Source organism: Danio aesculapii, chromosome 25 (assembly GCF_903798145.1).
Source record: "Danio aesculapii chromosome 25, fDanAes4.1, whole genome shotgun sequence".
Classification (NCBI taxonomy): domain Eukaryota; kingdom Metazoa; phylum Chordata; class Actinopteri; order Cypriniformes; family Danionidae; genus Danio; species Danio aesculapii.
In genome coordinates, this window is record NC_079459.1 from 5,156,950 (window position 1) to 5,168,408 (window position 11,459).

At 37.5% G+C, this 11,459-nt stretch overlaps 1 protein-coding gene across 4 annotated transcripts in view; it reads right to left on the reverse strand.

The window, feature by feature from the left end:
* The window catches only part of scaper (S-phase cyclin A-associated protein in the ER), a 224,170-nt gene that overhangs the window by 204,382 nt on the left and 8,329 nt on the right, over positions 1-11,459 (reverse strand). For 2 of the 4 annotated variants that reach the window (XM_056451357.1, XM_056451359.1), the window contains exons 1-2: positions 11,355-11,438; positions 3,557-3,674 (exon numbers count right to left, since the gene is read on the reverse strand). In XM_056451357.1, the coding sequence (XP_056307332.1) occupies positions 3,557-3,674; positions 11,355-11,408 (172 nt within the window). In that variant the 5' untranslated portion in view covers positions 11,409-11,438. Of the gene's footprint in view, positions 1-3,556; positions 3,675-11,354; positions 11,439-11,459 lie in introns of those variants that run through there. The other 2 variants (XM_056451356.1, XM_056451358.1) reach the window with 1 other exon arrangement.

The window sequence follows — 11,459 nt, forward strand, 5'->3', positions numbered from 1 at the left end:
GATAAAATAAATGTTTATTGGGCATCACATTAGCACATCTGAATGACCCTGTGAGAGATTATGAGATTTTATTAGGAATCATTAGGAATGATCCTGAGAGCAGTGTATATTTGAGAGTACTCAAGAATATTTGGCATGAGTAGGGTATATTTGAGAATGCGTAATAAGTTTTGTGCATAAACAAATGGAATCGGCACGCGCATTACATGAATGTCCTCTCGACTTGAAATACTGCGCTCACAATACATATCGTTGAAATAACGCTATCATTTTACAGGGAGATTTACATTCTATATCTCTGCTATCAAAGATTATATTAGTGGACATTTTGTTTTTAAATAAAAAACTGCTAAATCTAAATAACCTTAAAAGGTGCAATATGTAAGGAGTATGCGTCCTGCATAGCACTCCGCTAGCTGGCCTCCATTACACTCACTCCCTAAACCTCACTCCCATCCCGGACGAGCCCCCATCTGTAAGCCACCGGTCTGAGCTGGGATCGAACCGGCGATTCTTTTTATGTGAGTGGGTTGCTCTAACAAGGAGGCTAAAGATCATGGCCTGTAGCGACTGTCACTAGAGCACCTTTAGAGATCAGAGGATTGAGGTTTACCTGCATAGCACTTCTCTAGCTGGCGTCTGTTACACTTATCCCCCCAAACCTCACTCCCATCCTGGACGAGCCCCCACCTGTAACCCGCCAATCCTACTGCACCCAGCCCGGTCTGAGCTGGGATCAAACTGGCAATTCTTTGTATAGGAGTTGGTTGCTCTAACAAGGAGGCTAAAGATCATGACCTCTAGCGACTGTTGCTAGAGCACTTTCAGAGGTCAGAGGAGTGAGGTTTACCTGCATAGCACTTCGCTAGCTGGCCTCCATTACACTCACCCCCCTAAACTTCACTCCCATCCCGGATGTTGCCCCATGTGCAACCCACCAGTCTTACAGCACCCAACCCGCTCTGAGCTGGGATCAAACCGCCAATTCTTTGCATGAAAGTCAGTTGCTCTAACAAGGAGGCTAAAGACCATAGCCTCTATCATCTGTCGCTAGAGCACCTTTAGAGGTCAGAGGGGTGAGGTTTACCTGCATAGCACTTCGCTAGTTGGCGTCTGTTACACTCACTCCCCCAAACCTCACTTCCATCCCGAACGAGGCCCCATGTGTAACCCACAGGTCCTAAAGCATCTAACCTGCTCTGAGCTGGAATTGAACCAGCGATTCTTTGTATGGGAGTCGGTTCCTCTAACAAGGAGGCTAAACACCATAGCCTCTAGCGACTGTCACTAGAGCGCCTTTAGAGGTCAGAGGAGGTAGGTTTACCTGCATAGCACTATGCTAGCTGGCCTCAATTATGTAAGATTGACACCCAGTGGTTGAACTAGTTTAAATTCAAAACACTTTTTCACCCAGCCACTCCACTGACAACTCTGAGCAAATGCAGGTTGCCAGACTGATAGCAAGCATGCCTGACTATTGAGCCTACACTATAACTACACAGGACATAAGTAATCTTTTCCATGTAAAAGGAGATTTTGTCCTCCACTTACCCCCAGTCACCTGAAATTTCTGTTTTAGACACGGTTTCTCATAGCTTAGCAACAGCAAAAACTACTATGACAATTATCACCTCAGGTACTGATCATGTGCTTTTTTCCAGTGTTAAATACTACGAATGAAAGCAGCAGAAGATAGTTTACCTCAAATCTTGGGTAAATCTTGAAAATAAAAAAAAACATATTTCAAAATGAACGTGGTCAGTTGGCATCACAGTGTGGAGTTTACATGTTCTCCCTGTGTTGGGGTGGGTTTCCTCCGGGTGCACCAGTCCAAACACATGCGCTATAGGTAGGGCCAGACGGAATCTGCGGACGTTTTTTGCTATTTCTGCGGATTATTTTGATAAAAATCTGCGGAATTCTGTGGAATTATTTTGGGAGTATCATAACTAAAACCTTAATATGTGAAATAAAAAATAATATCTTTTTGACTTTTATTTAATGTTTAAAATGCAAATCCAATTAGATTCACTTTATTTGGTAAACAAAGCAAGTCTCTCAAATAATATCTCTACTAAAAGACAGAAAATATGACTTTACAAACTGCATTGTACATAAATCAGATGAACATTTTCATATTAGTCATTAATTATTACAGTAATTAATTTAAAAAACTTGATTTACACACATTTACTCAAGTAAATAAACAGAATTAATGATCGGCTAAAAATCTGCGGAATTCTGCAGAAATCTGCGCGCGCAGATTCTGTGTGGGCCTAGCTATAGCCAAATTGGATTAGCTAAATTGTCTGTAGTGTGGTTAAATGAGGATGTTTCCCAGTGATGTGTTGCAGCTGGAATGGCATTCGCTGCGTAAAACATATGCTGGATAAGTTGGCGGGTCATTCCGCTGTGGCGACCACTGATTAATAACAGGGACTAAGCCGAAAAGAAAATGAATGAATGAGTGAAAATTAACATTAGAATGACTTTTTTATATGTATACTTTATATGCTGGAATAGTTTTGAATTGTTAATTAATATGTAATGGCAATTTTAAAATAAAAGTTTATTTTTTACATATAAATTTGTTTAAATACAAGTTGTTTTTTTAAACAGACATTAATAAAGTCTTTGTGAATTGGAAGTTGCAGAGACTTGTTTCAGTATGTTGAAACGGGAATATATCTGCTGCAACAGCAGTGTTTATTTCTGCCCTGTAACTGCACTTTAATTCATTATATTTCGGATGAATAATAACTCCTAATTGTCAACAAAGAAGTGAATTGCAGACCCTCTCATGGCTGTTAGCTACACGTCATATATTCAGGTGCATGCAGTTCAGAATTAATCATAAACTCTAGATGAAACCCAGAGTTAACAGAGAAAGCTTATATTCTTATATTTACGTTCTGAAACCACTGAACCTGACTGGAATTGTTCACTTTTGTCAACACTAAACCAGCTCTGTTCAACTAGCTGCATGCAACAGCCCACACAATCTACATCCCATCAACCTTAAAATCCATTCCCAGTGTCAGCCATCATTATTATACAGTTGAAGTCAGAATTATTAGCCACCATTTGATTTTTTTTTCTCTTTTAAATATTTCCCAAATGATGTTTAACAGAGCAAGGAATTTTTCACAGTATGTCTGATAATATTTTTTCTTCTGGAGAAAGTCTTGTTTGTTTTATTTCAGCTAGAATAAAAACAGTTTTTTGATTTTGTAACAAAATATTTTAAGTTCAAAATTATTAGCCCCTTTAAGCTATACCCTAACCTGCCTAGTTAACCTAATTAACCTAGTTAAGCCTTTAAATGTCACTTTAAGCTGTATAGAAGTGTCTTGAAAAATATCTAGTAAAACATTATTTACTGTCATCTTGACAAAGATAAAATAAATCAGTTATTAGAAATGAGTTATTAAAACTATTATGTTTAGAAATGTGTTGAAAAAAATCTCTTCGTTAAACAGAAATTGGGGGAAAAATAAACTGACTTCAACTGTATGTGTGTGCGTGTGTGTGTTTGTCAGACTGAATTGGATCAAACCTTCTTCCTCCTTGCTCTCCACTGGGACACTCCATGCGATGAGGTTTCGAGCGGCCCGTCCTTCCTCCGCCACAATTTTCCTCACCTTATCATGGCTGTTGGACCGCTGGAAAGAGGCCTGCAGCAAAGATAAACAGTGGGGGGAAATAAGTATTGAACACGACACCATTTTTCACAGAAAAAAAAAATGATAAAGGTGCTTCTGACTGTTGATACCAACCAATGAAATCCATATTTGCAAAAAAAAAAAAAAAACTACACTTATTACATTACAAATTAATTTCTGTGTAATAAAATGAAATGATGCAGGAAAAAGTATTAGAACACATGAAGAAAGGGAGGTGTAGAAAGGCAGTGAACGCCCAGACAGCAGCTGAAATCTCTCAGTAGTTCTTTAGCAAGCCACTGCCCTTTCTCAGTGTAAATGAATATCAGCTGCTTCAGTCCAACATCTACATTATCATGACGATGAAGATGAAACCAGGGTGGACATTTCAGCAAAACAATGATCCAAAACACAGCCAAGGAAACTCTCAAATACTTTCAGAGAAAGAAAATCAAGCTGTAGAATGGCCCAGCCAATCACCTCAGCTGAATACAATATAAAATACAAAATAAAGATCAGATTTGATAGACGAGACCCCCAGAACCATCAAGATTTTAACACTTTGCTCAGGTGTGAGTTTTTAACAGACTTCAACAATGCATGTGACTTCATTCTCCATATGAGAGGTATCTTTAAGCCGCCATCATAAAAAAAAACCTTTTATATAATGTTTTAAATACATTACAGTAGTTCGGTGCTTGTGTCATTATACTGTTATAGCACTTTTTCTTTTTGTTTTGTTTTATGTTTATGTTTGTATTGTTTGAGTTTTTACCAAAATCTGGTTCAATTCCATATCAACAGCTCCTTCAGTAAAATTATTGCCAGGAAAAAACATACTTCAATACTTATTTCCCCCACTGTATACTTAAGTGTTATGAATGAAAAAAAAGATTATTTTAAAATAAAAAAAGTGACAATTCAGTGGTGCAATGGACATCTTAGGAAAATAAAAACTCCCTTCATTTTCTCCAAATGTTAAAAAAAAGACTTGCAAACTTTAAACTGAGACAAACTGTGAAATTCAGGACAAAAACTACAATAAGATGCTCACACAGACCGTAACAACACACACAACTGATACACACTCAGGCCCCGTTTACACCAATACGTTTTAGTTTTAAAATGCATACGTTTTGCGACGGTTACACCTTCCATCCACACTACCCCGGAGCTATCGAGCCCTGAAAACAGAGCATTTTGAAAACGCTGAAGAGGCTGTTTTGGTTTTAAAACACTGCCGTTCATGTCAGTGTATATGGGGGAAAACGGAGACATCTGAAAACGGAGGCATGGCTGCAGACAATCACGTCTCCAACAACAAAAGCATTTGTTGAAAATGAGACTAAAAATAAATGAGTTGTACAAATTATAATGTTAGTTTTATATATTTAGCGTTATCAGCAACATTGGATTCTATACAACTACATTCGCCTAAAAAAACCCCTCAAAAGTACATTATGAATCAGAATCAGAAAGAGCTTTATTGCCAGGTATGTTCACACATACGAGGAATTTGTTTTGGTGACAGAGCTTCTACAGTGCAACAGAATTACAGAGACAGGACAAAAACAGATAATAAACCCACTTCAGGTCCTGAGAGATGGTGGTGCCCTGGAACCTGAATGACTCCACTGCTGCCACAATGCAGTCCATGATTTCTCAGTGAGGGGAGAGCAGGGGGGCTTCTCCTGGTTTCTCTCAGTTGATTATTTTTAATTTATTATATTTATTTTAAATAAAATTACAGCATCCAATTTCTGTTTACTAAAACCAAAAGTGTCTTGCAGTACTGTTTTTGTAATAAATGAAAAGCAAATTACATTTGTCTGCTCCCCTTTTTGGCTGATCCGAAAAATGATCAGATCCATGACTAAAAACCATAATTAGATCTGAACCGTGAGATTTGTGATCTGTTACACCACGACTTTCACACATTGCGATATCAGCGCTGAAACGTTTGAGCAGCCCTAGTGTTCAGTACTTCAAAAATTAAAAAAAAATAGCCACTCCGTATAGTGAATTACACAGCTTTGATACATTACTTAACACAATTCTCGAAAAAGAATATTACAATGGTGCAAATAGCGAATTATTGAATTGCTCACTGGCCATATGCCACTGTTATGCAAACGCAAATCTGTTCCGTCTGTCGCATTCCCTTACAGAGAGGAATATTTCATAAGCATCGCTGGTTTTTACACATGCATAAACAACGTACTGTCCTCTCCTGCATCTCATGTCCTCTGGGGTTTAAATACACAACTGACCTACTTAGCCAATGACAACAGCCTTCATTACACGCTTTACTCTCTAGAGGTCTGGAAATAAGAATGAATGAAGCTTTGTGATTGCGAAACAAATGGATAAAATGACAGCGAGACGAGCAAGCATGGTGTTTAGATGGTAAATATTTACACTGGGTGTCCCAGGTTTCTGACGGCAGACTGGCAATTGAGTCAATGCAACTCTCAGTTCAAGGGATAGTTCACCCAAAACTGAAAATTGTGCCATCGTTTACTTCTCCACTTGTTCCAAACCTGGTTGAGTTTCTTTCTTCTGTTGAACACGAAAGAAGATATTTTGACGAAAGCTGGAAATCATTGATTCCATAGTATTTTTGCTCCTACAATGGATGTCAGTGGTTACAGGTTTCCAGCTTTCTTTAAAATATCTTCTTTTGTGCTCAACAGAAGAAAGAAATGTCAAACACTTACAGTCAAATGTCAAAGTTGCCTTGAAGTTGCTGTTTTTGGTGTTGTATATGAAAATAACAATTTGTCAAAAAGTGAATTGGACTGCATTGCCTTTACTTCTCTTTTGGCAAGACGCTTGATTTTAATTAATTGAAAACAATCATTTCCCCCCTCCTTTTAAACAGTGGGCCAATGATATGTTGCATTTCCTTAGTTTGGAAAAAATAAGACTCAATTTAAATGGTTCTGATTAATTTAAAAAGTTCACTACCATGTGGTATCCATTCATAAATTACTTCCGAAACAAAATGATGCTGATGCTGTTAGGTTTTGCTTGTATTGTACTGATGTTGTCTTATGTACACAATGTTAAAGCGCTACGTTTATATGTTATGTTGTTAGTTATATTTATTATTGAATGTATGTTTTTTTAAATACTATTACTATTTAAATAAAATAAAAAAAATAAGAATAAAAAAACGGCTGTAAAGATCTGCGGTGAAAAAAAAAAAAAGGAAAAAAGTTGGCTTGACGTTTACACCAAAATAGCAAAAACCTCTCTAAGGGGCCGATAATTTTTTGTGTTAGAGGTGCTTTTTTTTTAATTTACTAATGTCCCAAAGTGTTTTGTGCACTGCTTGTATGCGCTGCTTAAATCCGTTTTTGCCGTTGTGCATGGTGCACTCGCAGTTAAGCAAACGTCAACTCCAAGCAGAAAAAGTGCGTTACATCAGTTGCGTCTTTTTCATTCTCCAATCAAATGTAAGCAGAGGCGGGGTTTCCACTGAGGTGACAGCAGTGTTTGAGTTGTCAAAACGACTACGGTTGAAGATCGAGGAGAGACTAGTGGTTATTTTTTTTAAATTATCTAGAGCTGTAGACTTCACAAATCTTGAATATCACAATATTATTAAATATTAAAATTATATTAATAACCAACAGTAACACTCGCACACAATACACAGCTGATTTAGTTATTGCCTAGCAACATAAAAAGCACACAGCATTTTGGTTTTTCTTGTCAACAAAATGGCATCGTGGAGCGCGTCGCGGTTTTGGAACATAAAAGCACGTTCAGTGTGATCGGCCTCTAAGTTGTTTGTAGCATCATCAAAAATGTTGATATTTCGATAAGTATCTGTATCGGAAGATTTAAAATAATATTTAATATTTAATATTAACATAAAAATATTAATATTCAAAATAACCTTGCTTTTGGTTTGTATTGGCTCGTACTGGCTGTATTTAGCTTGTAATGCACTAGTACAATTGCGCTAATCCTCACAGTATCGTAAATGGTACTGAATATCAATATTTTTTAAGGTATGGTATCGAAGTTGGTCGATTAGTTGTTTGTGTAGGCTTGTATTTCACAGTACTATAAAAACACTTAAATGTGCCCGTCAACTTTTTATTTGATTTATCAATGTTGCAAAAGTGGGGCAGCACGATGGCTCAGCGGTTAGCACTGTATGCTTGCAACTGGTTCGAGTCCCAGCTGGGCCAGTTGGCATCTCTGAGTGGAGTTTGCATGTTCTGGCGTGACTTCCCCGAAAGTCCAAAGACATGCGCTATAGATGAATTAAGTGAACTAAATTGGCCATGTGTGTGTGAATACGAGAGGGCGTATGGGAGTTTCCCAGTACTGGGTTGCGGACGGTAGGGCATCCGCTGCGTAAAACATATACTGGAATAGTTGGAGGTTCAAGTTTAACCCTAATTAATATAATAGTGTGAAAGATTTTTTTTATGTGTTTTTAAGGTCTGTGACTATGTTTTCAAATTAATTTCAACCATTTGGGCACAGGAAATAATAAGGTTTGTCACTTTAACAAAGAATAATTGTGTTTATTTATACAATAAAGACAACATGCAGTTTTAATATACCTTTTGATTATTGATTTTCTGTATCTTAATTGTGCAGTTTAATTCACAGAACTACTACAAAGTATGCTGTATACTGTAAACTTGCAAACTTTTTGGTCACATTCATAACACGTTTATTTCCCTCAGTTAAAATTTGAAACACATTTACATGTTTTTTTCCGATCCCTTAACTCTGTGGCTACACACAGATGTTTCAATGCACTGTTAACTTCAGTTTCAAGTTTTTACTGCAAATGTCACATCCATAGTGCTAGAATTGCTGACTTGAGGATGAGCAAAAAGTCAAATTTAGCATTTGTTGTTACAAAATAATCATCGTAAAAGTGAAGAGAGGCATCTGATCTCAGGTCAGTGCTTTATGTGCGCATGAGACTTATCAAGTTAATCACCTAATCACCTGCAGGCCCCTTGACACACGAGGTCACTAGGGTTAAAACTAGAGCTGTGCGATATGACTATTTATACAATATATACATAGTTAAAATTAAAATTATTCACCCTCCTGTAAATTTGTTTTCTTTTTCAAATATTTCTAGAATGATGTTTAACAGGGCAAAAAAAAAAATTCACAGTATTTCCTATAATTTTTTTTCTTCTGGAGAAACTCTTAGTTGTTTTATTTCGGCTAGAATAAAAACAGTTTTAATAGTTTTAAAACCATTTTAAGGTCAATATTATTAGCCCCCTTAAGGAATTGTTTTCGATGATCTACAGAACAAACCATCAATATACATTGATTTGTCTAATTACCCTATAACTTGCCTAATTAACCTTTAAATGTCACTTTAAGCTGAATACTAGTTTGTATATGAGTATTTATATGACTGCAATATTACACACCATTATAGGAAAGCAGACAGAAACATGAAAAACTGCATTGTGAGAAAGTTGCAATCTTGAATGTACAATGTTTACATGTTGCTAGGCATGGTAACCTGTTTCAAGGTTTATCACGGTTTGGAAAAGTCAAGGTTTTAATACAGCTAAAATGTTCTGTTATACCGTTCCTAAGGTATATGTAAGTTTTTTTTTTTAAATGTATTTTTTTATATTGTAAAGAAATCTGTGTTTTTGAAACTAATGAAGACAGCAGAAGTCAATGATTTATTTTAACTATTTAGCCTGACATGTGTACGGTTACAAACTAGTTTAAATGTCTCATAAAATAAAATAAATTGAGTTCAGTTGTGTTACTCTGACATTTAAAAATAACGTATTTTAGAGCAATAATCACAATACTGTGATACCATGAAACCGTGGAATTTTTATTCAGAAACTTATAATGCTTGGAAATGCTTGAAGTTTCTGCCAACCCGACTCTACACCATAACTTTTCAATCCAGATGGATGGGGCAACCACTACTGCATCCAAAATGGTAAAAAGCCTTGGAGTAAAGATTGATGACCAACTAAACTTCTCTGACCACATTTCTAGAACTGCTCGATCTTGCAGATTCACACTCTATAACATCAGAAAGGTCCAACCCTTCCTATCTGAACATGCAGCTCAACTCATTGTTCAAGCTCTTGTTCTCTCCATACTGGATTAATTAAACCCTCTACTAGCCGGGCTTCCAGCTAACTCGATCAAACGTCTTCAGCTGCTTCAAAACGCAGCAGCACGAGTGGTCTTTGATGAACCCAAAAGAGCACATGTCACTCCACTACTCACCCATTTGCACTGGCTGCCAGTTGCTGCTCGCATCAAATTCAAAGCTCTGATGTTTGCTTACAAACCGACCTCTGGCTTTGCTCCTTATCAGCTCTCACTTCTGCAGATTTATGTGCCCTCCAGAAACTTGCGTTCTGGGAATGAACGTCGCCTCGTGGTTCCATCCCTAAGAGGGAAGAAATCACTTTCCCGAACTCTCGCATTCAATCTGCCCAGTTGGTGGAATGAACTCCCTAAAGGTACTATATATTGTGATATAGATCATCTTCAGGATGAGATGACTTACACACCACCTGACGAAAGTATTTTCATCGATCCCAGTTGTAAGAGCAACAAATAATAGCTTGACTTCTAGTTGATCATTTGGAAAAGTGGCAGAAGGTAGATTTTTCTGATGAATCATCTGTTGAGCTGCATCCCAATCATCGCAAATACTGCAGAAGACCTATTGGAACTCGCATGGAACAAAGATTCTCACAGAAATCAGTCAAGTTTGGTGAAGAAAAAATTGTGGTTTGGTTACATTCAGTATGGGGGCGTGCGAGAGATCTGCAGAGTGGATGGCAACATCAACAGCCTGAGGTTTCAAGACATTTGTGCTGCCCATTACATTATAAACCACAGGAGAGGGCAAATTCTTCAGCTGGATAGTGCTCCTCATACTTCAGCCTCCACATCAAAGCTCCTAAAAGCAAAGAAGGTCAAGGTGCTTCAGGATTGGCCAGCCTATTTACCAGACATGAACATTATTGAGCATGTCTGGGGTAAGATGAAGGAGGCATTGAAGATGAATCCAAGGAATCTTGATGAACTCTGGGAGTCCTGCAAGAACGCTTTCTTTGCCATTCCAGATGACTTTATTGATAAGTGATTTGAGTCATTGCAGAGATGTATGGATGCAGTCCTCCAAGCTCATGATGGAGTCAGACACAATATTCATTCTGTTTCCTCTGCAGCATGACTTTATATTCTATACTGGACATTATACTGTACATTATTCTGTTAAGTGACAAGACTTTTGTCTAAGCAAAGTCAGACCTTACTGTCCTAATTAAATCATTAAAAAAATTAAGGCAAGAACATATTTTATTTTGGTCAAATAAGCGTAATCTAGAGGCCTTTGCCTTTCATATAAGCCACTTCTGATACCAAATGATCAACTAGAGGTCAAGTTATTACTTGTTCTTCCAAAAACTTGGATAAGCGACAAGACTTTTGTCAGGTAGTGTAATGTCATGATATGACATTTTTCTCCAGACCCTAGATCTACAAAACACTTCAGAACTGCTAAATGACTAAATCAAGCTAGAAATAACCACTTTTAGGACGAATAACAGCACAGAAAGCTGGAAGCCACTGCAGGGATAGTGTTTCAAGTGCATCTAAATGCAGAAGCGTGAAGAAATGAATGATGGGAAGAGGACAGAAGGTACGTACAGAGTAGAAGTAGAGTCTGTAAGCAGGCTCCTCGTCCATATCCGGCCCTGACATGCGACTGGATTTGCTTATGGCAACCTGTTCATCCCATTAACCGGCATCTCC